The 24984-nt window shown below is 44.7% G+C and overlaps 1 protein-coding gene across 1 annotated transcript in view; it reads left to right on the top strand.

Moving 5' to 3' along the window:
• The window catches only part of LOC147103374 (protein phosphatase EYA3-like), a 48818-nt gene extending 23840 nt beyond the window's left edge, over positions 1-24978 (top strand). Inside the window, exons 8-13 of the mRNA XM_085963119.1 lie at positions 224-313; positions 1232-1290; positions 11138-11298; positions 11422-11536; positions 12340-12461; positions 22536-24978. Coding sequence (XP_085819245.1) covers positions 224-313; positions 1232-1290; positions 11138-11298; positions 11422-11536; positions 12340-12461; positions 22536-22651 — 663 coding nt within the window. The 3' untranslated portion in view covers positions 22652-24978. The remainder of the gene's footprint in view (positions 1-223; positions 314-1231; positions 1291-11137; positions 11299-11421; positions 11537-12339; positions 12462-22535) is intronic.
• The last annotated feature ends 6 nt before the right edge of the window (positions 24979-24984 follow it).

Here is a 24984-nt window from a genome sequence, read left to right as displayed (position 1 = left end):
CCCTGAAAAATCGCCCCCCTTGAGTTTTCTCTTTCCCTCCTCAGTCCTCCCATTACAGTCCAGAGGCACAGAAGCTAATTGTAGTGCTCCAACTGTCCTCCACCGCTAAATGACACCTACAAATTTAATTGTCTTTTTTTTGTTTTCTCTCAATTAAATAAAACTGGAACACAGTTTATATCGCGTCTGATGCCTCTATTGACTGACTATGGTTACTTTGCAGGACCCAACATCAGCATTGACATTAGGGCTGCGAATGGAAGAAATGATTTTTGATCTTGGTGACGCACACTTGTTTTTCAATGACCTGGAGGTAATGAATATCAGCTAGCGGCAAAATATTAGTGTTAAGAAGACTTATATTCAAGTCTCTCTGTATAAACTTTGAAGGCAAATACTGTTTGAAATTCCAACCTTTAAAAGTTAGAATCATTTGATGAATGAAGCACATAAAGGGAAAATAATCATTTTATTTAGGAAAAAAATTGCAGGTCTATTTTGTACCAACACCTTCTGCTACAGAGTGCTATATTGTGGATTTGGTGCTGGTTTTTAAATATCTTCTCTTGATTATTGGGGCAGTGCTAAGCAAAGGCTGTGCAATTTCATGGAAGATAGAAAGGGAACACTGAAGATCGAGCTACCCCAGACCTTGTGCATACTCATGACTGATAGCATGGCTAAGATGGTTTGCCTACTATATACATTGTACTACTAATAATTTAACTCTGAACAGTAGTCACTTAGTAATCTGGCTTTTTTAGTCTGTTTCTGGACTCCTGTTCAATTCTTGGACGGCAAACATGGAGCTTCCTTTTATGCCTGCATACAAGCATAAGAACATAAGGAATAGGAACAGGAGAAGCCCATACGGCCCCTCGAACAGGAGAAGCCCATACGGCCCCTCGAGCCATTCAATAAGATCATGGCTGATCATCGATCTCAACTCCACTTTCCCGCCCGATCTCCATATCCCTTGATTCCCCTAGAGTCCAAAAATCTATCTATCAAACACAGGAACTGGGGAAGAATAATGTGCATAATAGGAAAGTTTAACCAGTGCTCACTGCAGTACAGAATCCCATGAGTTGCCAGTGCTAAATGGCACAAAACCCATGTGATTTCCTCATTGTTCATTTGTTAGGCCTCTAATATTATGTGGAGACTCGAAGCCTGAGTTTGAAATCTGCATAATTCCAAGTTCATGCTTTTTGCTTTGCTTATTCAACAGGAGTGTGGTCAAGTTCATGTGGAGGATGTTGCAGCTGACAACAATGGACAAAACTTAACGTAATATATTTAAAGTTTAACATTTCAGTTTAAAGTCTTACACTTGCTTGCTCCTGCTCATGCATTAATGTTGTGCTATGACACAGCTGTGGTTGAAATTGATAGCTGTCTCAGACTGTTTTTTCACATTTTTCCCTTTTTTCTTAATTTTTTAAAATTTTTTGAACTTTTTCACACAAAGGGTAGTGGAAATCTGGAACTCTCTTCCCCCTAAAAAGCTGTTGAGGCTGGGGGTCAATTGAAAATTTCAAAACTGTGGTTGATGGATTTTTGTTGGGCAAGTGTATTAAGGGTTATGGAACCAAGGCGGGTAGATGGGAGTTAAAATACAGATCAGCCATAATCTAAATGAATGGCAGAACAGACTCGAGGGGCTGAATGGCCTACTCCTGTTCCGCTGAATTGCATAGTCTTGTGTACACTTTGTCGATTTTGCTTGTACATAAATGTTGAAGCAACCAGCTGGGATATACATTTACACAAGTATTGGACATTTGATCTATCCTCTGTTTAATTTCCAGTCCCATTTAAAAACAAAGAGTTCAATTTCAGCTGGGCTGATGGGAGAAGGTGCCAAGCTGAAGTAAAGTGATTCAGCAGGATAGAAAATCTCACTGCAAAGGGAAAAAAGATTTGCTGTCATTACCGAGCATTTACTGGGGTCCATCTGGAGTGTATTTGCTTATCAATTTGAAACGAGTTATTCTCGCCTTGTATAGATTGTTGATTGGGACACATTTGGCAGATTGTTTGCATATTTAGGTACCTTACCTTGTAAAAAAAGAGTACAAAAGCAAAATACTGTGGATGCTGGAAATCTGAAATTTAAAAAATGAGTAATCTATCCGTAACCATCAGAGAAAGATAGGTAGGCCAGAGAAACAGAGACTGTAGTCAGCAGCAAACCACCGTGTAAATGTTAATACAGTATTCAGAGAATTTGTAACTGCTTTAAATGTCTTGGAGGTAAGCTTTTTCTTATCATAAACAGTAAATGGATAAGTGAATAGAAATAATGACACACTGTGGATTTATGGTTGTTACAAGTTCCCTGAATATTAACCTTTACATGGAAGGTTTTTGCTGCCCATCCAGAGTGTGACTATGGCCTCTTTCTGAGTTTAAATGAACTGGTCTATTTTTGCAAGACAGGCCGAGAATATGTTTTATATTAAAAATTGACTGACTCAAAGAAACTTTAAATAATACAAAAAATACTGCGGATGCAGATTTAAATAATCTTTCAAACTCGAAGAGTTGCCAATCAAATACCTATGCAAACAAAACCCACAAGATGTTTGAATTTGAATTGATTGGCTTGGGCCCTCCCTTGGCTACCTGACCAGACATAATGGCCGGAATTTTCTGTACCTGGTCAAGTACGGGCGGTCGGCGTGGTGGGTCGCAACCCCGTTGCTGCTTCCATCCCGCTGCAGGAAGCGACTTTGCGATAATGGGGCCTATTATGCCTGCCCTGCGCATTACCCAGCCCAATTAAATGGTGCAGGTCTGATGACATCATCCATGACGTGTTTTCTGCCGATATATTTAAAGGAGCCATGGCCACATTACATTTGAAGGTTCATCTAGGAGTGTGCAGGTAGCACACTGGAGGTTTTCATTGCTCCAAACAGTTGGAGATGGCTGAATAGAGGCAGAGGGCTGCACCCAGGTTCTCTGATGACTCCCTCCATATCCTTGTACAGGGAGTCAGAGCACGCAGGGAGATCTTCTTCCCTTCCAATGGGCGGAAATGACCTCCCCAGGAGACAAAGGCCGTGATTTTATTGGGGGAGGCGGGTTGCCTGGTGGGCGGGTTCTGGTTCCGCTGCCGGTTTCAGCCGCTCCCAAAAAACGATTTTCGCTTAAGTGGGCTCATTAAGCCCGCCGTGCGCGCTACCCGGCCCAATGAGTGGGAGCGGATCTGCTGCTCGCCTCTGCTGACGTCATTCATTCAGTAGTTTTTATGGGGCCTATGTAGCCTTAGCTTCTCATTTCGTTTGTGCTGCTCTGGAAATCGGCCCAGGTCACCATGACTGCTGCAAGAGCAAAGGCTGCTCCTCGTTTTGATGAAGACTCCCTCCAAGCTCTTGTGCAGGGAATAAGAGGGCGCAGGGAGATTCTGTTCCCTCCCGATAGCCAGAGGAAGCCTCCACAGCAGACAAAGGCAGCCTGGCTGCAAGTTGCTGAGGAGGTCAGCACAAGGTCCTTATGCTGACGCACCTGGGGGCAGTGCTGAAAACGGTTCAATGACCTGCTGCGCTCAGCAAAAGTGAGTATCACATCTCACTTATCTTCAATCTGCTTCCCTTCTCTTCTCATCACCAGCACTCTGCATTATCAGCCTGCTCCTCCACATCCCACCTTACCCTTACTTCCCTTGCACCCTTACCTATCCCTCTCTCTCTATGTACTGAATCACTTCACCATCCTACTATGCACCCCTCACACTTGCTTTCACTGTTATGCAATGACAACAACTAACAATGCACAGGGAGGCACCTTCCTCTTGCCACCTCACTCCATCTTGGTCTCCCTCTAAGCTTCTATGTTCTGGATTCTTCACACTCACTCCATCAATCTCGCTGAAACTCCACTTGTTTCCCTCCTTGAAGGAAAAGATAGCCCACAATAAGGGAGAGAGGGAGGACAGGAGGAGGGCCACCATCCCATGAGCTTTGACAAGCGCTGAGGAGACTGCTCACAACATTGTGGTAGGTGGCGAGGAGCTGGAAGTGGGGTATGGAGAGACGGGCGCAATAGAGGAAGCTGGTGACAGAATAGTTTTGCAACCCTCTCAGTTAGATTTCATGATTGACTGAAATGGCATCTGATATTCATAGAGATTGACTTTTGATCATCTGCACAATAGGATGTGTCAGCTAACTAAATATCAGAAGTCTAACTCATGCCTTTACTCTCCCACAGGACCATCGAGAGTCCCCCTCCCCACTGTCCAGGAGAAAGAGCCAGACAACTCCTCAGAGAAACCTGCAGCCTCTGAGGGAGCAGCGTCACCAGAACTCAGCGCACCCAGCACCAGTGCAGATACGCACACCTCAGCGGCTCTGACGTAATAAAACTCACTACACACTTGATTCGAGTATAAAGCGAGGCTTTAATCAACTTGTTTCAAAACATGGAGGTCTAGTTATCTTTCACTAGTTCCTGTTTACAAAATGTCCTGGGCAAGCTGGGCCCACGCCCAAGTATTTATACTCCTTGGACGGCGCCACCAGCTGGCCGCCCAGTGTTATTTCTTCATGGATCATAAGATTCATAACAGGCTCCTTTGCGACATAGAGTAGAGTTGTCACCTGGTGTATCACAGCTCACAAGTGAGCATCAGCAGATGGTGGAGACAGCGACAGCAGTGGAGAGTCCTCGTCGGAGGTCACAGGACACTCCTAGCTCTGCTCAGCTGCATGTAGACGCTGTGCCTCTGGGGCCATCCAGAAAGAGAGTGTTGCTGGAACTTCAGCAACAAGTGCAGGAGTCTCTGACAGGGTTTGCATCCACAGTAACTGCGAGTGTGCAGAGAATGGAGAGTCCATCTCAAACATGAGCACTGCCATGGTGGACGCAATGGCAAATGAACGTGCCGCCATGGAAAGGATGGCAACCTCCATGGAGGACATAAATCGCCGACTCAACAGAGCATGGTGACTCTTCTAAATAGATGGTCTGCTATGGAGGATAGATGGGCATCTATTGAGGAGAGGCACCAGAGGTACAACGATGTCCCCGTTATGAGGACTGTCAGTACAGAGATGGGTCCTCATGTCCCCACTGATGTGCAGCAAGGTGCTCTCCAGCCACTTGCTAACAGTGAAGTGTGGGCGACCCATGAGAGGGATGTTGGTGGTCGACAACAAGGAAGTGTGGGCTCCTCTCCAAGCGCTCACACCCCCATGCCACTGCGGAGCCCTCGGTCAGAGCCCAGATTCCGCACCCAACGGAGATGGCCGTCTCAGCCCCTGCACAGCCGCAGGATGAGCAGACTGTTGCGGAGCCCTCCCAAGCTCCCAAACCCAGAGGACGCCCGCCAAAGGCGTCTAAGCAGGCGCAGCATAAAAGTGAGCAAGGTGCCTCTACATCTGCTGAAGCCACAGGGGAAGCACCACGTAGAAGCACACGTAAGAGAAAGTCAACACACAAATAGTTACAAGGGTAGTCACTTGGGTGTTTTCTTATCTTACAAAGTAAAGTTTGTCATCCTGATTGTAACTTTATTAAACAAAAGTGATGGCAAAGAACTGAAGATTTGGCCTATGTGTGCTCAGAAATGGAAGTTGCACAGTGAGGGGTGAGGGCGCCTTCTGTGTGTAATGATGGTGGTGAGTGTGATAAGAAACCACAGTTTATTGTACAGATGATGTATGGTGTGTTAAGAAGGTCGTCCAGACATTCATTTCCATGTGCCAGCCACATGTAGCTGATGCGTAAACTTACGCGAATCTGGCATGGGTGTGTGCATCCCTTGCCTCATGGCCAGCAAATGTGTTCGCGTGCTGGTGGAATTGGCACATCCGCCCCCGCAAGGTGTTCCTCATCTTCCGCCTCCGAGGAGGATGTGTGCTGAGCCACTTGTTCCTCAGGCAGCGCTGAGCCACACTGCAGACGACGACGAGTCTGGAGACCCTGGCTGGTGCATACTGTAGGGCTCCACCAGATCTGTTGAGGCATCTGCATCGCATTTTGAGCAAGCCGATGGTTTGATCAATGATACTTCTGGTGGAAATGCGGCTCACATTGTACCACTCCTCAGCTTCGTTTGATGGCCTCCTCATCGGTGTCATTAGCCACTTTTTCAGGGGATAGCCCTTGTCTCCAAGTAGCCATCTGGAAAGTTGGGCTGGTGTATTGAAGAGCTGAGGCACAGTAGACTGCAGCAGGATGAACGAGTCATGGCAACTGCCAGGGAACTTGGCGCAAACATGCATAATGTTCTTCCTGTGGTTACACACTAGCTGGGCGTTAAGGGAGTGGAAGTTCTTGTGGTTGACAAATACAGCTGGGTTGTGATGGGGCGTCTTAATGGCCACATGTGTGCAGTTTACGACGCCCTACACCCTTGGGAAGCCTGCCATATTTGCAAAGCCAACTGCACGCGCAGTTACACTTGCTTCATCTGTGGAGAAGTGGATGTAATTGTGCGCCTTTGCAAAGAGGGCACTGGTAACCTGCGTGACCGGGAGATGCCGCTGATGTCCGCTGATGATCCCTGGAAGGACCCTGAAGCAAAGAAATTGAGTGCGGTGGTGACTTTGACAGCCACTAGTAAGGCGTGTCCACCCGCTCCTCTGAGTTCCAGGTGTTGGTGCAGCATTGTGCAGATGTCAGCTACAACGTCTCGCGAAAGTCTCAGCCTCCTTTGGCACTGCTGCTCACTCATGTTGAGGAAACTCATCCTTGGCCTGTAAACCCTGTGTTGGGGGTATCTCCTGCGGCGAAGTGGAGCCCTACACTGACACCCTCTGCCCTGTTTATCATCAGATGGCTGAGAAGGTTGGCGCTCCTGCTGTTGTGCCTGGTTGTGCTGCTGCCGTGGCTGCTCTTCCTCCGAATCTGACGACCAGGATGAGAGGATATAAATAGTTCCCATTCCAATGGTATATATCTCAGTTGAGGAATAGAGGTTGCAAGCGCTCAGTCAAAGTGGCCAGAGGATATTCCAAGCAGGTCACACTGCAGATGAATCTCAGCTTGAACACTCACAAGATCAGTAGAGTTACAAAATGTTTGCCAAAACTTCAAAGCATTAAGTTGTGGGCATCTGAAACTCAGCCATGTTGTAGGACCGCTTTTAAGCTGCTGTAGCAGCTGCCAACAATTCAGCTCCTTGCTAAACCCGGCACAATGCAGCTGGTGTGTTTGTCGGACGACGAGCAACACACAGAAAATGCTCCAAAATCGGAATAGGCAGTTAAAATAAGATTATCAAGGCAGTTAACAAGCTGTTAACTGCCATGTCAGGTCTGATTGGGACTCGCAGACCAGACACTTGGTAAAGTAGCATGGAGGCGAGATGGCGGCGGGTTGCGAACCCATCAATCATTTAGATTTTTACTCACGACCCGCCTCCAAACCCGCCCTCTAAGCACCGGTGAATTCGCGGCCAAAGAGCCTGGCTCCAAATTGCAGAGGAGGTCAACAGCAGGGATGTGGTCAGGAGGACCTGGGTGCAGTGCCGCAAACATTTCAATGATCTCATTAGATCTGGAAAGGTAAGTACAAAGCAGCTTCATTGTGCTGTGCCTCTCATCACATCCCCATCACTTGCCTTCCCAACCCTACTCCTGCACATCCACACTCACACTAACATACCTTGCACATCCACCCATCCCTCTCTATCTACATTATCACATCCCCATCTTACTAGCCACTCCTCACACTCAGCCTCATCCTAATGCAATCATACCAACTAACAACATGCAAGGAGGCCACTTGGCTTTGGCACCCCAATCCACCATAGTCTCCCTCTAAAGATGTAACCTATCCATTCCTTACACTCATTCCATCACTCTCACCCAACCTTCTCTACTTTCCCTCCTTACAGGAGAAGAAAGCACACAGGGAGAGAACTGGAGGTGGGCCTCCATCATTTGCGACCCTGACAACAGCAGAGGAGGCAGCGTTGCAAGTCTTGGGAGTGGCTGAGCAGCTGGAGGTGGGAGACAGAGAGAGGGGGACATCTCAGCAACCTGGTGACAGAATTACACATCATACAGCTACATGGCATACATCAGTCACTCATATGGGGACTGATGTCATTAGCCACTGAATGGTCATCATGTGCATAATGGTATGTGAACCATTCTTCATATGGCATATCTAACTCATCTCTTTACTCTCCCACAGGTCCATCAGGAGCCCCCCCCCCCCTCCACTGTCCAGGAGGAAGAGCAAGATGACTCCTCGGGGAGCCTCCAGCCTCTGAGGGCGCAGCGTCACCAGACATAAGCGCACCCAGCACCAGCGCAGAGATGCACACCTCAGTGGGTCCAATGCGAGATAGAGTAATGTTGTCACCGGGTCCGTCACATGTCACAAGTGAGCAAGAGCAGATGGTGGAGACGCACAGCAGTGGAGACTCCTCACAGCAGGGTGCAGGATGCTCCCAGCTCTGCTCAGCTGCATGCAGACACTGAACCTCGGGGGCCATCCAAAAAGAGGGCGATCCTGAAGGTGCAGCAAGAAATGCAGGAGGCTCTGACAGGTTTTGCGAGCGCAATATCTGCAAAGGTTCAGAGAATGGGGGAGTGCATCTCCAACATGAACACCACCGTGTCACAGGCGATGGCGACTGTAGGCTCTTCCATGAATAGGATGTCCACCTGCATGGAGCAGCTAATGCACCACTCACAGGAGCACATGCTACCTATGGAGAATAGATGGCTATCTATGGAGCATAGATGGCAGGGGCTCATTGACCTCCTGTCTAGGAGGGATGTCAGTGTAGATGCGGGTCCTCATGGCCCCACTGATGTGCAGCAAGGTGTTCTCCAGCTCCTTGCTAGCAGGGAAGTGCAGGTGGTCCATGAGAGGGATGGTGGTGAGAGGGGAGAGGGAAGTGTGGGCTCCTCTCAAAGTACTTACACTTCTCCCTCGTTGCCACCCCCTCAGTCAGAGCCCCAGATGGCTCCTCGGATCGTGATGGCCGAGTCTGCCCCTGCACAGTCGCAGGAGGAGCAGACTTTGGCGGGGCCATCACAGACTCCAAAACTCAAAGGACGTCCGCTAAGAGTGTCTAAGCAGGCACAGCAGGGAAGTGAGCAGGCTGCCTCTACCTCTGCTGAAGCCACAGGGGTAGCACCTTGTAGAAGCATGCAGAAGAGAAAGATGATACACAAGTAGATTTATAAGGGTAGCCACTTGGATGTTTTAGTCAATGTTAATGGCAAGTTTCCGTTATTGTATTATCAACCTTTAAAATCTTCATTTTCACCACTTTCCTGGCTTAGACACATTTGTGTGCACCTTTGGAAGTGGCTTAGTGAGTTGCAGTGACTGGTGAGACATAACAGAACCTCCAGCAGTGGTGGTCACTGTGAAAGGAATTGCTTGGTTATTGTAGGGATCCTTTATGATGTTGCTGTGGTGTGGTGCCAACCTGGCGAGGCATGTGGCAGCCATATGGGTGTACAGCGTAAAGTTAAGTAAATCTGGACATGATGAGGCCATCCCAGGCAGCAATGTGCTCAGGTGCTGATGCCCTCTGTCCTGCGCAGCATCAGTTGATTGTGGAGAAGGTTGGTAGTGCTTTTGGTGCTGCTGGTGTGCCTGGTGCTGCTGGTGTTGGGGCTCGTGGTGGGATTCTGAATACAAAGGTGAGACAATATAAATGGTACCCATGCTGATGAAATAGATGGCAGATCAAGTAGAGTTGACAGAAGCAATCTGTCAATGGTGAGAGAGTTTCTTCCAATGAGGTGACACTGGATGGAGACTTTGCTGGAAACACTTGCAGCCTGCAGAAAGTTAAATCTGTGCTGGCAGTGTAGTCAGCAACAGCTTCTGCCTGAGGAAAGTGATCAGATGTGAAGTGGGAGCTTTTATAGTACATTTGATGCTGTCGAGTAATCAGCTGGAGCAATGGCCACTCAACTCCCACCTCAGGTTGACAGACATGGTTTCCGAGCTGCATGAATCCCGTGGCCATGCAGGGAAATTTGAAATGTAGGGGGGAAATGGCTCTTAAGTGGCTGACAACAAGCTTATAATGATTTCAATTAGGTTGCCCGCCTCTGCCAGTCAGGTCGCTGCCGCACCGGCAAATGCGCCCGAGGGAAAGGTGCGTGGGGGCAGGATGACGGTGGGTTCCTGACCCGCTCCGACTTTTTTCAAATTTCCCACCCAATCTGCCTCCGATCGTGCCTGGACGGACCCCAGACAATTCTGGTGAATGTCTACATTCTGTAGCTATTATAAAAATAACCTGGGCCATTTTCTGAGAGTGTGCCTCACTTTTAATCCCATATGTATCATGATAGAAAGAAGCCATTACTGTAATACATCATAAACAGCCAACTTTCCTGTCACCGTGTTGAAGTTAAAATGTACATTGATGTGGTGAAATTCACTATGGAATTTAATATTTATTGAGCTGTTGTCATTACAGAAATGTTATGCTGTAGAAAGCAACCATAGCTGAATATTTGGTATGGTTCAATGTACTCAAGAGTTTTTAAATCAACCGGTACTATTATTGAATGCCTTCTTGTCGTTTATTCAAGAGTGGCATTGGCAAGAGGTTAGGTAAAAACACTCGACTGGCTACTTGGTCAGGGAGTGAGGGAAGAACCCAACAAGGCAAGAGAAATCAAATTTGCAGAAGTGGGGGAATATTGCTGTAGAAATGCAAAAAGTTGACTGATTGGGCAGCACGGTGGCATAGTGGTTAGCACTGTTGCCTCACAGTGCCAGGGACCCGGGTTCGAATCCGGCCTCGGGCGACTGTCTGTGTGGAGTTTGCACATTCTCCCCGTGTTTGCGTGGGTTTCCTCCGGGTGCTCCGGTTTCCTCCCACAGTCCAAAGATGTGCGGGTTAGGTTGATTGGCTATGCTAAATTGACCCTTAGTATTAGGGGGATTAAATATGTGGGGTTACGGGGATAGGGTGGGATATGTGTTGGTGTAGGGGTTACGGGGATCGGGTGGGATATGTGTCGGTGCAGGCTCGATGGGCCGAAATGGCCTCTATCTGCACTGTGGGGTTTCTGTGATTCTGTGATTGATTGCAAAAATAAGCATTTTTTCCCCCACGCTGGTATGAGGCAATAAAGAGTAATTTCTTTTACATTTCCACAATAACTTTTAAGAAGCTATTTTAACTTTTTGGTTTCAGTAACTACGACTTTGCTGCCGATGGCTTTCATGGATCAGTGTCTGGTTCGAGCCATTCCTCGGGCAGTGGTGTTCAGGGAGGTGTTGATTGGATGAGAAAGCTGGCCTTTCGATATCGACGTGTAAAAGAAATGTACAATACATACAGTACAAATGTTGGAGGTAATCTTATGACAAAGTTGTGAGCAGCCACCTTGAGAATTATTTTTCCACTCAGAATGGCTGCAATAATCATTGGTAAAGGAGGTAACAAAAATGAATAAATGTCACTTATTATATCAACAGAGCTGCTCAATCCAGCCAAGAGGGATTGCTTACAGCAGTTAAGAGCTGATGTAGAAGTGTTGACTGACTCCTGGCTAACAACTGCATTGAAATCACTATTGCTAATTCAGTCAAGGTAACTGAATTGATTCCCAATGTACATAAAAAATAATGTTTTGGGATTTTGTTGAGAATATTTATTTTATCTATCTGCTGCATTCTACATCTGAACAGTGCTCTGATATTCAAATTGCATTATTGAACTTTGAAGACCTAAATATGTTCAGATCAAAGCCTAGCGCTTTACTGGTAACAAACACATTCAGCAGATTTGCGTAGGCTCTGTGTGGAAGCATGCTTAAGGAATAAACTAAAAGGATCATTTGCTGACTTTGCATCCTTGGGACACCTTGCCTGCCAGAAATGCAGATCGGGAGCTCAGGGATGTGCTGCACACAATTTTCCATCTATTATTTTAAATGAAAATAGACTCCTCTGTCTGCTGGTTATATGTAAAATTTAATTTGAAGCTTTCAGTCTAGTTTCTAGTAGGCAGTGGACCCCAGTACAAAACTGCCCACATTTAAGCACTAATGATCTTGCTTGGAGAGAGCTTAAGGATGGCTGACATGAGAAGTGGAGTAATTTCAAGCTATGCAGTGGGGAGTGCTGTTCCTAAGGGCTTATTGTGGTACATTATCAGGGCAGGATATGGCTCTATTCTGCATTCAATCTTGTTATACTTGACCTAGGAGTGTATGATGTTGACACTGGTTAGCCAAAGTGAAAAACTGTCCCTTTCGCTAAAGCCAACTTCCTCACCTTGGTAACCACAAAAAGATAAAAGTGGAGTGGGGGAGGGGGGGGGGGGGTAGAAACAAGAGCCTAACATCTGTTCAAAAAATTAAATAGACTGGCTCAAGTCTTTTTTTATTCCAGAAGAAACTGTGTTAATATCCTGGTCACTGCAACACAACTAGTTCCAGCTCTGGCTAAAGTGTTGCTGTACGGATTAGGTGAAATTTTCCCGATTGAAAACATTTACAGTGCCACAAAAATAGGTAAGGGATTTGGTTTCAATTTTATTTTTCAATTATTGTCTTTGGGTGATTTCCTACAAGATAATTAAATGCAGCACCACTGGTAAAACTAACTGGGTATTTTTTTGAAACTTCACACATTGTGTTGTAAAGTAAGCCTGTTCAATATAAAGTGGCATTGGTGTAGTCGCGTGCTATTTTAATTCTAATATTATACAGATAAAGCTTCCAAATAGCCTCGACACATAGAACATTTTAAGGGTGTCTCTGTTGTGCAGTGGAGAGAGTCACACTAGGCTGTTCTCGTGCAAATTCTTGCAGCTGATCAGTGTACAACTTGAGGAGAGACCTGGAAAGGCACCCACCTGCATATCGACTTGGCTGACGATAGTGTGGGGTGGAGAGAAAAGAATATCAACAAGGTTTGAGCATCAGCTTGTGTGGGTGCTTTTTGTTCTGTCTTCCTGTAACCTGCCCTACAGTTAGTGACTGCTATATTAGTTTATCATATGACCCTATATTTTCAAGATCTATCATCATGATTTATATAACTGTCTTTTTTTAACATGTTCTAGAATAAGTTGCTTTGTAGCTAACTGACCTGTCAACCCATAGTATGATTATCCCAACAGCTGGTATTATGTTCCAAAATATTCCTGACTTATTAACCCTTTCATCAGACAACTCTGGTCTTGTAGGTGCCGTTAGAATAAGTTTTGATAGTTTTGACATTCGTCAGTTCCTGAGGTTTTATTTTCACTTTTTCATTTTGTTAAAATTCTTAGTGAATTGGAACAAGTTCATTCAAAAAATATCTAACAGTGTGAGGAGCATTATTTACATAAGCTACTGCTAGTGATGAAAATGTAGGTTCATTTAGAGGGTATTTTGTTCAGACTTGCATATAGTTTCATGTTGATTGTTAATATTGTAATTCAACAGAGGAGACTGGATTGCACAGTGCATTGGAACACTCAGTTCATATCTGGGCCATGAATTTGAATCTAGCCCAGACCACTAGATAGTCTTGGACAGCTGCTAAAAACCTCAATAGAATGAGTTTGGAAAATCTTAACACGGCCCCTAATGAGCATGAATTCATGGACAAAGCTTCCTAGGATGTCTGATATGGAAAATGGAAAAGAGGATCTATGAAATTAAATTATCAAGGAACATAAAAAATAGTAAAATATTTTACAGGCACATCGATAAAAAAAGGAAGGTTGGGATGGGAATAGGGCCAATAAGGGATAGACAGGATAATACCACATATAACGATAGAGAGATGGCAGAAATATTAAATAATTATTTTGTTTCAGTATTTACCAGGGAGATAGAACAGGTGGACATGACATTGGATGATGAGATTAGTAATGAGATAAGTGCATTTAAAATAAAAAGAGGGGATATATTAAATAATCAAATTCAAAGAGGATAAAATCCCTGGTCCGGATGGATTGCATCCATGCATTGCAAAAGAATCTAGGGAAGAGATAGCAGAGGCATTACTGCACATATTTAATAATTCATTCGAGAAAGGTGTGGTGCCAGAGGACTGGTGGATAGCTAACGGGCCAGAAATTCGGGTCGGAGGCTTCCCGCAGGTGCAAGCCCTCGACCTGCACTTACCTAGCGCGCCTGCCGTTGTGCTGTGGGCCCGCGTGGGATTCCAATCCTGGGCCTGCTCCAGCTGCCGGCGCACAGTGCTTGCGTATCCCAGGGGCGCAGTTAGTTCGAAGCGTCCCCTGGGATCACGTGGGCCATGGAGAGCCAATCGTAGCAGGGAATCTCTATTCATAGATTTGACAGAAAGACCTGTCAAATCTATGAATAGAGATCGGCCCCAAAACCTAACTAAAACTTCAAATAATTTTTTTTAAAAACACCACATTTTTAAAATAACTATAAATTACATAAAATAACTATTTTAAACAATAATTTAAATTTTTGAAAAAATTAATTACAGTTTTTAACAGGGCTAAAAATAAACTTACCTTTCTTTAAAGTATTTAAAAATAATAAACCTGTGGAAAAAAATGTTTTAATTTTACTTAATTCACCACTTACCTTGTTAAAACCAGGCCTTGCAACTGCTTTTTAAATGCGCAGCTGCTAGAGATTTACCCTCCCGGAGAAACCTGCAAAAAAAACCGGAAGTTCCAGGCGTACACACTGCCTCTCCGGCGCACGCGTTTGACCTGTGAACCCTGACATAAGAAAACTACTAGGCACTTGGTCTGAGTATTAAACAAGGCTTTAATCAACTGTTTTTCAACATGGGGATCTAGTTGTGTCCTTCACTAGTTCCTGTTAAAGAATGTCCTGAGCAAGCTGGGCCCATCCCCGAGTATTTATACTCTCCCTGGACAGCGCCACCAGCAGGCCGCCCAGTATTATTTCATAAGTCATTTTCACATGAATAACAAGATTCATGTCAAACCCCTTCCTTCAAGGGAACGGAAGTTCCGGTTTCCAATGCATGCATGAAACCGACACTTTCATTGGCCCTACGCGTGAGTACCCAGCGTGTACTCACCCGTGGGGACCCGAATTTCTGGCCCAACGTAATATTTATATTTAAGAAGGGGGATAGAACATGTCCAGGGAATTATAGACCAGTCAGCTTAACATCAATGGTAGGAAAAATAATGGAATCCCTACTAAAGGAGAAAATAGAAGAACATCTAGAAACCAAAAACATAGTAATGAATAGTCAGCATGGATTTCAAAAGGGAAAGTCTTGCTTGACCAACCTCATTGAATTTTTTGAAGAGGTAACAGAGAGAGTAGACAGTGGTAATGCAGTAGATGTAATTTATCTAGATTTTCAAAAGGCCTTCAATAAGATAGCCCATAATAGACTGATGAACAAGGTCAGAGAATGCGGAGTCAACCGACAAGTTGCAGAATGGATAGCTAGCTGGCTTCAAGACCGAAAGCAGAGAGTAGGGGTAAAAGGTTGCTATTCACAGTGGCAGAAGGTGGGTAGTGGTGTTCCACAAGGATCAGTGCTGGGACCACGGTTGTTAACAATTTATATTAACGATTTAGACTTTGGAATCAAAATTACAATTTCTAAATTTGCGGATGACACCAAATTGTGGGGGGATAGTCAATACTGAGGAGGACTGCAACAAATTACAGGACGACATTAATAAACTTGCTAAAAGCACGGTCCATCGCATTCAACGCTGGGGACATGGATGAGTACAAGAAATCAAGGTACGACCTCAGAAAAACCATCAAAAATGCAAAAAGACAATACACGGACAAAGTGGAGTCACACTATCGTAGCTCAGATTCGCGAAGGATGTGGAGTGGACTACAATCTATTACAGACTACAAAGGGAAACCCAGCTGTGTCATGCCCAGCAATGCCTCTCTCCCGGACAAGCTTAACACTTTTTACGCCCGGTTTGAGGCCAACAACAACTGGCTCAGGACGACCGGGTCTTCTCAATCTCCGTGGCTGACGTGAGCAAGACTTTTAAGAGAGTGAACACCCACAAAGCACCCGGTCCAGATGGAATCCCTGGGCGTGTCCTTAGAGCATGCGCTGACCAGCTGGCAGCCGTGTTTACGGATATATTCAACCATTCACTGTACTAGTCTGTAGTCCCCACCCGCTTCAAGATGACATTGGTTATTCCAGTCCCCAAAAAAACAAAAGTAACCTGTTTAAACGACTACCGCCCTATAACACTCACTTCTGTCATCATGAAGTGCTTTGAGAGGCTGGTCAAAACCCACATCAACTCGTTACTACCTGACACACTGGACCCACTCCAATTTGCCTACCGCCCAAACAGATCTAGAGATGATGCCATCGACACTGTACTGCACACTGCCTTATCACACCTGGATAAGAGGAACACCTATGTGAGAATGTTGTTCATTGATTATAGTTCAGCATTCAATACCATTATCCCCTCCAGGCTTGTCAACAAGCTCAGTGAGCTAGGACTAAACACCTCCCTATGCAACTGGATCCTGGACTTCCTGACGGGCAGACCCCAGGTGGTGAAAATAGGCAGTAACACCTCCTCCACACTGATCCTGAACATGGGAGCTCCCCAGGGTTGTGTGCTCAGCCCCCTTCTGTACTCCCTGTTTACTCACGATTGCGTGGCCACGCACAACTCCAACTCCATCATCAAGTTTGCTGATGACACTACCGTTGTAGGCCTGATCACAGATGGCGACGAGACAGGCTACAGGGAGGAGGTAAGAGCCCTAGGAGAATGGTGCAAGTACAATAACCTCTCCCTCAACATCAGCAAAACAAAGGAGATGATCATGGACTACAGGAAGCGGCAGGGGGAGGGACACACCCCAATCTACATCGAAGGGGCTGAGGTGGAGAGGGTCAGCAGCTTCAAATTCCTGGGTGTATTCATTACGGAGGACTTAACGTGGTCCCATCACATCAACGTCGTAACCAAGAAGGCATGCCAACGCCTGTTCTTCCTCAGGAGACTGAAGAAATTTGGAATGGCCCCCCAGATTCTCACCAACTTCTACCGGTGCACCATCGAGAGTATCCTGTCCGGCTGCATCACTACCTGGTATGGCAACTGCACCGCCACAGACCGCAAGGCTCTACAGATGATGGTGAAAGCTGCACAACACACTATAGGAATTAAACTACCTGCTGTGCAGGATATCTACCCTGAGAGGTGCCGGAGGAAGGCCCTGAGAATCATTAAAGACGCGAGCCACCCCAGCCACAACCTCTTCGCCCTGCTCCCGTCTGGTAAGAGATACCGAAGCATACGGTCTCGTACCAGCAGGTTCCAAAACAGCTTCTACCCCCAGGCCATAAGACTCATGAATGAATAATTTATTATTATTTATTACTGTTGTTTTATTTATTATTACTGTATTTCTATTAGTATTTTTATCATTGTTATGCCATATTTATTCCAATGTTGGGAGGACTCGTAAAAATCAACATTTCATTGTGCAGTACACACGTCTGCTGCATATATGACAAATAAAATTGAATTGAATTGAATAGAATGGGCATATAATTGGCAAATGAAGTTCAACACAGATAAATGTGAGGTATTGCATTTTGGTAGGAAGAATAGGGAGGTCACTTATTACTTGGATGGTGTGAGTCTAGGTGGGGTAGAGGAACAAAGGGATCTCGGAGTACAAATACACAAATCACAAAGTTGTGACACAAGTTAGCAAGGCCATAAAATAAGCAAACCAAGCACTAAGGTTTATTTCTAGAGGTATAGAATTGAAAAGTAGGGAAGTTATGCTAAGCCAGTATCGAACCTTGGTTAGACCACACTTATTTTACTGCGTACAGTTCTGGTCGCCAAATTATGAAAAGGACATCGAGGCACTAGAGAGAGTGCAGAGAAGATTTACAAGGATTATACCAGAAATGCGAGGGTATACATATCAGGAAAGGATGAACAGGCTGGGTCTCTTTTCTCTTGATAATGGAAGGCTGAGGGGTGACCTAATAGAGGTCTTTAAAATTATGAAAGGTTTTGATAGAGTGGATACAGAGAGAATGTTTCCACTTGTGGGGAAGAGCATAACTAGAGACCATCAATATAAGATAGTCACCAAGAAATCCAATAGGGAATTCAGAAGAAACTTCTTTACCCATAGAGTGGTGAGAATGTGGAGTTCGCTACCACAGGGAGTGTTTGAAGTGAAAAGTATAGCTGCATTTAAGGGGAGGCTAGACAAGCATATGAGGGAGAAGGGAAACATAGAAACATAGAAGATAGGAGCAGGAGTAGGCCATTCGGCCCCTTGAGCCCACTCCGCCATTTAATGAGATCATGGCTGATCATCCAAATTCAGTACCCTGTCCATGCTTTCTCCCCATACCCCTTGATCCCTTTAGCTTCAAGAAATAGATCCAACTCCTTCTTGAATATATTTAATGAATTGGCCTCCACTGCCTTCTGTGGTAGAGAATTCCACAGGTTCACCATTCTCTGGGTGAAGAAATTCCTCCTCATCTCTGTCCTAAATGGCTTACCCCTTATCCTTAGACTGTGACCCCTGGTTCTGGACTCCCCTGCCATCGGGAGCATCCTTCCTGCATTTAGTCTGTCTAGTCCTGTTAGAATTGTATAAGTTTCAATGAGATCCCCTCTCATTCTTCTAAACTCTAGCGAATATAAGCCTAATCAACCCAATCTCTCCTCATGTCATTCCTGCCATCCCAGGAATAGAGGTTTATGCTGATAGATTTAGATGAGGAAAGACGGGAGGAGGCTCGAGTGGAGCATAAACGCCAGCATGGACTGGTTGGGCCGAATGGACAGTTTCTGTACCTATGTAATGCGATTGCAGTAGAGTTTCCTATTCTAATGCCTTATACTAGCTGAGCCAGCATGAGTGAGCCACTTAACACGCACTGGATACAACTAAGGCTATGGGCCCGTCAACATTCTGGCTGTAGTGCTGAAGACTTGTGCTCCAGAACTAGCCGCAGCTCTAGCCAAGCTGTTCCAGTACAGCTACAACACTGGCATCTACCCAACAATGTGGAAAATTGCCCAGGTATGTCCAGTCCACAAAAAGCAGGACAAATCCTATGCGGCCTATTACCGCCCCGCCAGTCTATTCTCAACCATCTGCAAAGTGATGGAAGGTGTCGTTGACAGTGCTATCAAGTGGCACTTACTCACCAATAACCTGCTGATCGATGCTCAGTTTGGGTTCCACCAGGACCACTCGGCTCATTACAGCCTTGATCCAAACATGGACAAAGGAGCTGAATTCCAGAGGTGAGGTGAGAGTGACTGCACTTCACATCAACGCAGCACTTGACCGAGTGTGGCATCAAGAAGCCCTAGTAAAATTGAAGACATTGGGAATTGGGGAAAACTCTCCACTGATTGGAGTTATGCCTAGCACAAGTGAAGATGGTTGTGGTTGTTGGAGGTCAATCATCTCAGCCCCAGGACATCACTGCAGGAGTTCCTCAGGGCAGTGTCCTAGGCCCAACCATCTTCAGCTGCTTCATTAATGACCTTCCCTCCACCATAACGTCAGAAGTCGGGATGTTTGCTGATGATTGCACAGTGTTCAGTTCTATTTGCAAATACTCAGATAATGAAACAATCTGTGCCCGCATGCAGCAAAACCTGGATGACATTCAGGCTTGGGCTGATATTTGGCAAGTAACATTTGTACCACACAAGTGCCAGGCAATGATCATTTCCAACAAGAGAGAGTCTAACCACCGCCCCTTGATGTTTAATGACATCCTGGGGGCTCACCATTGATCAGAAACTTAACTGGACCAGCCACATAAATACTGTTGCTACAAGAGCAGGTCAGAGGCTGGGTATTCTGTAGTGAGTGTCTCACCTCCTGACTCCCCAAAGCCATTCCACCATCTAGAAGGCACAAGTCAGGAGTTTGATGAAATATTCTCCACTTGTCTGGATGAGTGCAGCTCCAACAGCAGAGACAAGGGTCCTCAATTTAAATAAAGGAAACTACAATGGTCTGAGGAGCGAGTTGGGTAGGATTGATTGGGGAATGGCACTCAAAGGGTTGACAGTGGATAGGCAATGGCAAACATTCAAAGACCGAATGGATGAGCTACGGAATTTGTTCATCCCAGTTTGGCATAAAAATAAAGCAAAAAAGGTGACTCAACCGTGGCTAACAAGGGAAATTAGGGATAGCATAAGATCCAAGGAGAGGACATATAAATTGGCTAGAAAAAGCAATAATCCTGAGGATTGGGAGCAGTTTAGGAGTCGACAAAGGGATTAATTAAGAAAGGGAAAATAGAATATGAGAGTAAGCGAGCAAGGAACATAAAAACTGACTGTAAAAGCTTTTATAGATATGTGAAGAGAAAAAGATTGGTGAAGTCAAGCGTAGGTCCCTTACAGCCAGAATCAGGGGAATTTATAATGGGAAACAAGGAAATGGCAGACCAACTAAATACATACTTTGGTTCTGTCTTCACAAAGGAGGACACAAATAACCTCCCAGAGATCAGGGAACATAGGGTCTGATGAAAGGAAGGAACTGAAAGAAATCAGTATTTGTAGGGAAATGGGGTTAGGAAAATTGATGGGACTGAAGGCCGATAAATCCCCAGGGCCTGATGGTCTACATCCCAGGGTACTTAAGGAAGTGGCCCTAGAGATAGTAGATGCATTGCTGGTCATCTTCCAGAATGATAGACTCTGGAACGGTACCCATGGATTGGAGGGTAGCTAATGTTACCCCACTATTCAAAAAAGGTGGTAGAGAAAAAGCGGGGAATTATAGACCGGTAAGCCTGACATCGGTAGTGGGGAAAATGCTGGAGTCTATTATAAAAGATGTAATAGCAGAGCACTTGGAAAGCAGTGACAGGATCGGACAAAGTCAACATGGATTTACAAAAGGTAAACCATGCTTGACTAATCTACTGGAATTTTTTGAGGATGTAACTGGTAAAATAGATAAGGGAGAACCAGTGGATGTGGTGTATTTGGACTTTCAGAAGGCTTTCAATAAGGTCCCACATAAGAGATTAGCATGCAAAATTAAGGCACATGGGATTGGGGGCAAGGTATTGACTTGGATAGAGAACTGGTTGGCAGACAGAAAGCAAAGAGTTGGAATAAACGGGTCGTTTTCCGAGTGGTAGGCAGTGACTAGTGGGGTACCGCAAGGATCGGTCCTAGGACCCCAGCTGTTCACAATATATATTAATGATCTGGACGAGGGAATTGGATGTAATATCTCCAAATTTGCAGATGACACAAAGCTGGGTGGGAGGGTAAGCTGTGAGGAGGATGTCGTGAAACTCCAGTACGATTTGGACAGGTTGGGTGATTGGGCAGAAACATGGCAAATGCACTATAATGTGGATAAATGTGAGGTTATCCACTTTGGTGGCAAAAACAGGAAGGCAGATTATTATTTGAATGGCAATAGATTGGGAGAAGGGGAAGTGCAAAGAGACCTGGGTGTTATTGTGCACCAGTCGCTGAAGGTAAGCATGCAGGTGCAGCAGGCGGCTAAGAAGGCAAATAGTATGTTGGCCTTCGTAGCAAGAGGGTTCGAGTACAGGAACAAGGATGTCTTGCTACAGTTGTACAGGGCCTTGGTGAGACCGCACCTTGAGTATTGTGTGCAGTTTTGGTCACCTTACCTGAGGAAGGATGTTCTTGCCATGGAGGGAGTGCAGCAAAGATTCACCAGGCTGATATTTGGGATGGCAGGAATGACGTATGAGGAGAGATTCTGTCGATTGGGCTTATACTCACTGGAGTTTAGAAGATTGAGAGGGGATCTCATCGAAACCTATAAAATTCTGTCAGGTCTGGACAGACTAGATGCAGGAAGGATGTTTATGATGGCGGGGGAGTCCAGAACCAGGGGTCACAGTCTAAGGATAAGGGGTAAGCCATTTAGGACTGAAATGAGGAGGAACTTCTTCACCCAGAGAGTGGTGAACCTGTGGAATTGTCTGCCACAGAGGGCGGTGGAGGCCAGTTCATTAAATATATTCAAGAAAGAGTTGGATATATTTCTTGAGGCTAAAGGGATCAAGGGATATGGGGAGAAGGCAGGGACAGGGTACTGAATTTGGATGATCAGCCATGATCTCATTGAATGGCGGAGCAGGCTCGAAGGGCCGAATGGCCTACTCCTGCTCCTATCTTCTATGTTTCAAGAAGCTCGACACCATCAAGGACAAAGCAGCCCGCTTTAAGACAGCAATAAGATGAAAGGCCAGTCCATCTGTTTTTTGGTGGTGTTACTTAAAAGAGGAATGTCAACGAGGACACTGGAAAATTCCCTGCTCCTCATCAAGTGATGCCAGGGCGATGGGTCTTTTTAACGCCCACCTGAACAGGTAGATGGAGTCTTAGCTTAACACCTCAACCTTCCATATATAAAGTATGTTGCCATGCTCCATATTGCTCCTGTAAGTGTCTTCAGCAAAGTTTCTCTAATGCAAATAAGTTATCTTACTGGAGGGAACATTTATTTTAAACAGCTGGCCTTGAAAGGCAGGTAGAAAGAATTCATGTAGTCTGTGTAAACAAAGCCTCCATCTTCGCTGGGCTGTAAAATCACTAAGACTTATTTGTTTTTCAGGCAAAGAAAGCTGTTTTGAGCGCATTGTGTCCCGATTTGGGAAGAAAGTTACATATGTAGTCATTGGAGATGGTCAGGATGAGGAGCATGCAGCTAAACGGGTAAACTTGGCTTGAAATATTTTGCAGTGAAAGTAATCTGTGCACATTTGGCAAAGGTTTGATCTAAAGGTAGCAGACATAATTGTAATTTCGCAATTAAGGGACAAGTGCCAGATATTGCAAAAGGATGCAATAGTTGATCAGGGTTAAGTTTAGCAAAATATTGGCTATGATCACTTGAAAGTGTCATAATGTGAGATTTTTTTGGGCTGGCGGGATTTGTCTTAAAGGAAGTTTTGGCGTTGGTTGCATACTATTAACTTTTTGCATGAGATTGAACCTAATAGATCAAAACAAGGTAAACTATGCTTCCCTTAATTTCTTCAGCACCACTCCAGTTTTTAGAGTCAAATCCACTTGTATGCAAAATTACATTGCTTGAAAGGCCCAATTTCACCTCCGTTCATTTGCTGTATTTTGAAGTCTGGCAAAGTCTGCTTTATATCTACCCTTCCCCCGCTAACCATGCCTTGACGTCCAATCCATGCGAGCTTAACGGCATCACCTGACTGCAAGTTGCTGACTGATGCCTGAAATGATGCCAGTCATCTTCCCCTATTGGTCTGTGTAAATGAAGTCTGAAATTTGATCCTTGGACATTTCACCACAGTTTTCTTGCCTTTTGTGTTACGGTTTTCTGAGTGTCGTTTTCTTTTATTCAGTTTCTCAATAATTACAACTAGTTTTGATTGTGTTTCCCTGGACCTTTTTTCTTGCATTGCATTGTCAGTTTTCTTTTTCATTTTCCAATAGGTTTTTCTACCGATCCTTTATGTTCTCTGCGTGCTTTGCTTTGTACTAATTGCTGAATTTCTGTCAGTTTGCATACACGCTAACTAACCGTGCTTCATTCTCTTCCCTGAGGCACATCGCAAAAGATGTGTTCATTTAAAAAATGAGATGGTAGTGTGCTGTGTCTTTTGTATTATTTTGAAATAGGGATCAAAAATCGTTTTCTGGACCATCAACGAATGAAAAAGAACAAACTTGTATTTATATAGTGTCCTTCATGGCCTCTGGATGTCCCATGGGCACTTCAAAGTTCATGAGTCACTTTGGAAATTTTGCAGGCATATGCAGCAACCAATTTGCGCGCAACAAGATCCCACAAACGACGAGAAGAATGGTAAAACAAAAACTAGTCAGCGAAAACCATGTTTCCTGGTTCCGAGAAAGTCATCAGTCGCGAAGTGCACATATAAAAGAATAAAACCTGCCCTGATCTATCCCTCAAGGGTCATTGCTTAAATTTCCTGTTGTACACGTTTTCACTTTCAATTGTGTTAAAACGCCTGTTGATAACTAACTTGCTGGGGGTTTTCTGTCATTCAAAAAATTGTATTTCATAGCATTGCTTGCAAAAACCTGAAAAACTGCTTTGTTATATACTGTATAGAATATTGTTTTGGGGCTTCGAGCACCTTCATTTTCAACAGATAAATTTAAATCCATTGGCTTTCAATCAACACGATGCCCTTAATGAAATAGGCCCTTTTACTCTGTGTTAGGTTTGGTGAAGAAAGACAGCTAAAAACGGTGTTCGTTGATTTACAATTAAGCATCTATGTGTGCAATATCTCAATGGAAGAAGCCATAGTTTAGCCTAACCATGCAAAGTAACAAAATATATGAACAGTGGACTTTGGTTCTGATTGATTGAGGGAAGGTGCAAGGCTATCGTTATGCAGAATGATCACTACATTTGATTTGAGTACTTTAATATTGGCTTATACTGTTAACTGCCGGTACTCTGAAACATTTAGAATTCTCATTTTAGACTTAAAATGTGATGAGCAGAATGCATATCGTTGAATACACCAAAACGAGTATGACATTCAAGAATGTGCTCGAGTCACAGTCAAGGGTATGGTTATGATGTTTCATAAAGTTGGGGAAATGTTCTTGTTTCATTGGGTGCTATTAAAGTGGTCACCAGGCAGCAGAGCCATGTTAGCCTTTCCAGCAGAATTCCTTGAAGAAAAATAAGTGTTTTGCCAGCTTCCCTCATCCACAAGTGGATTATAACTGCTGTCACTAATTGTAGTCTTATTGTTTTAACATGGGAAATAGACTTTGATTAAAAGGTACAGTTCCATAATCACATCAACAAAACCAAATTCTGCTGATCATTGTACACGAACACAATCATTCAGATATATAGTGGAGGTGATTTTGATAGGGGCAAATACTTTATTATAACCAAACGGTGATGACAAGCAGTGATCATTGAAACTAAAATTCACTGTATCCTTTCTCAAAACATATCTATATATATAAAGCGGCTCTTCTGTCCCGATGTCTGTCTGTCTGTCCGTGTTCTATACGTTTGAAAGTTACAGAGCGTACCG

Source organism: Somniosus microcephalus, chromosome 20, assembly GCF_052327205.1.
Source record: "Somniosus microcephalus isolate GS21.2 chromosome 20, FLI_Smic_1.0, whole genome shotgun sequence".
NCBI classification, from domain to species: domain Eukaryota; kingdom Metazoa; phylum Chordata; class Chondrichthyes; order Squaliformes; family Somniosidae; genus Somniosus; species Somniosus microcephalus.
The sequence above is the reverse complement of the archived record's forward strand: the minus strand, read 5'-3'. Positions and strand labels throughout refer to the sequence as shown.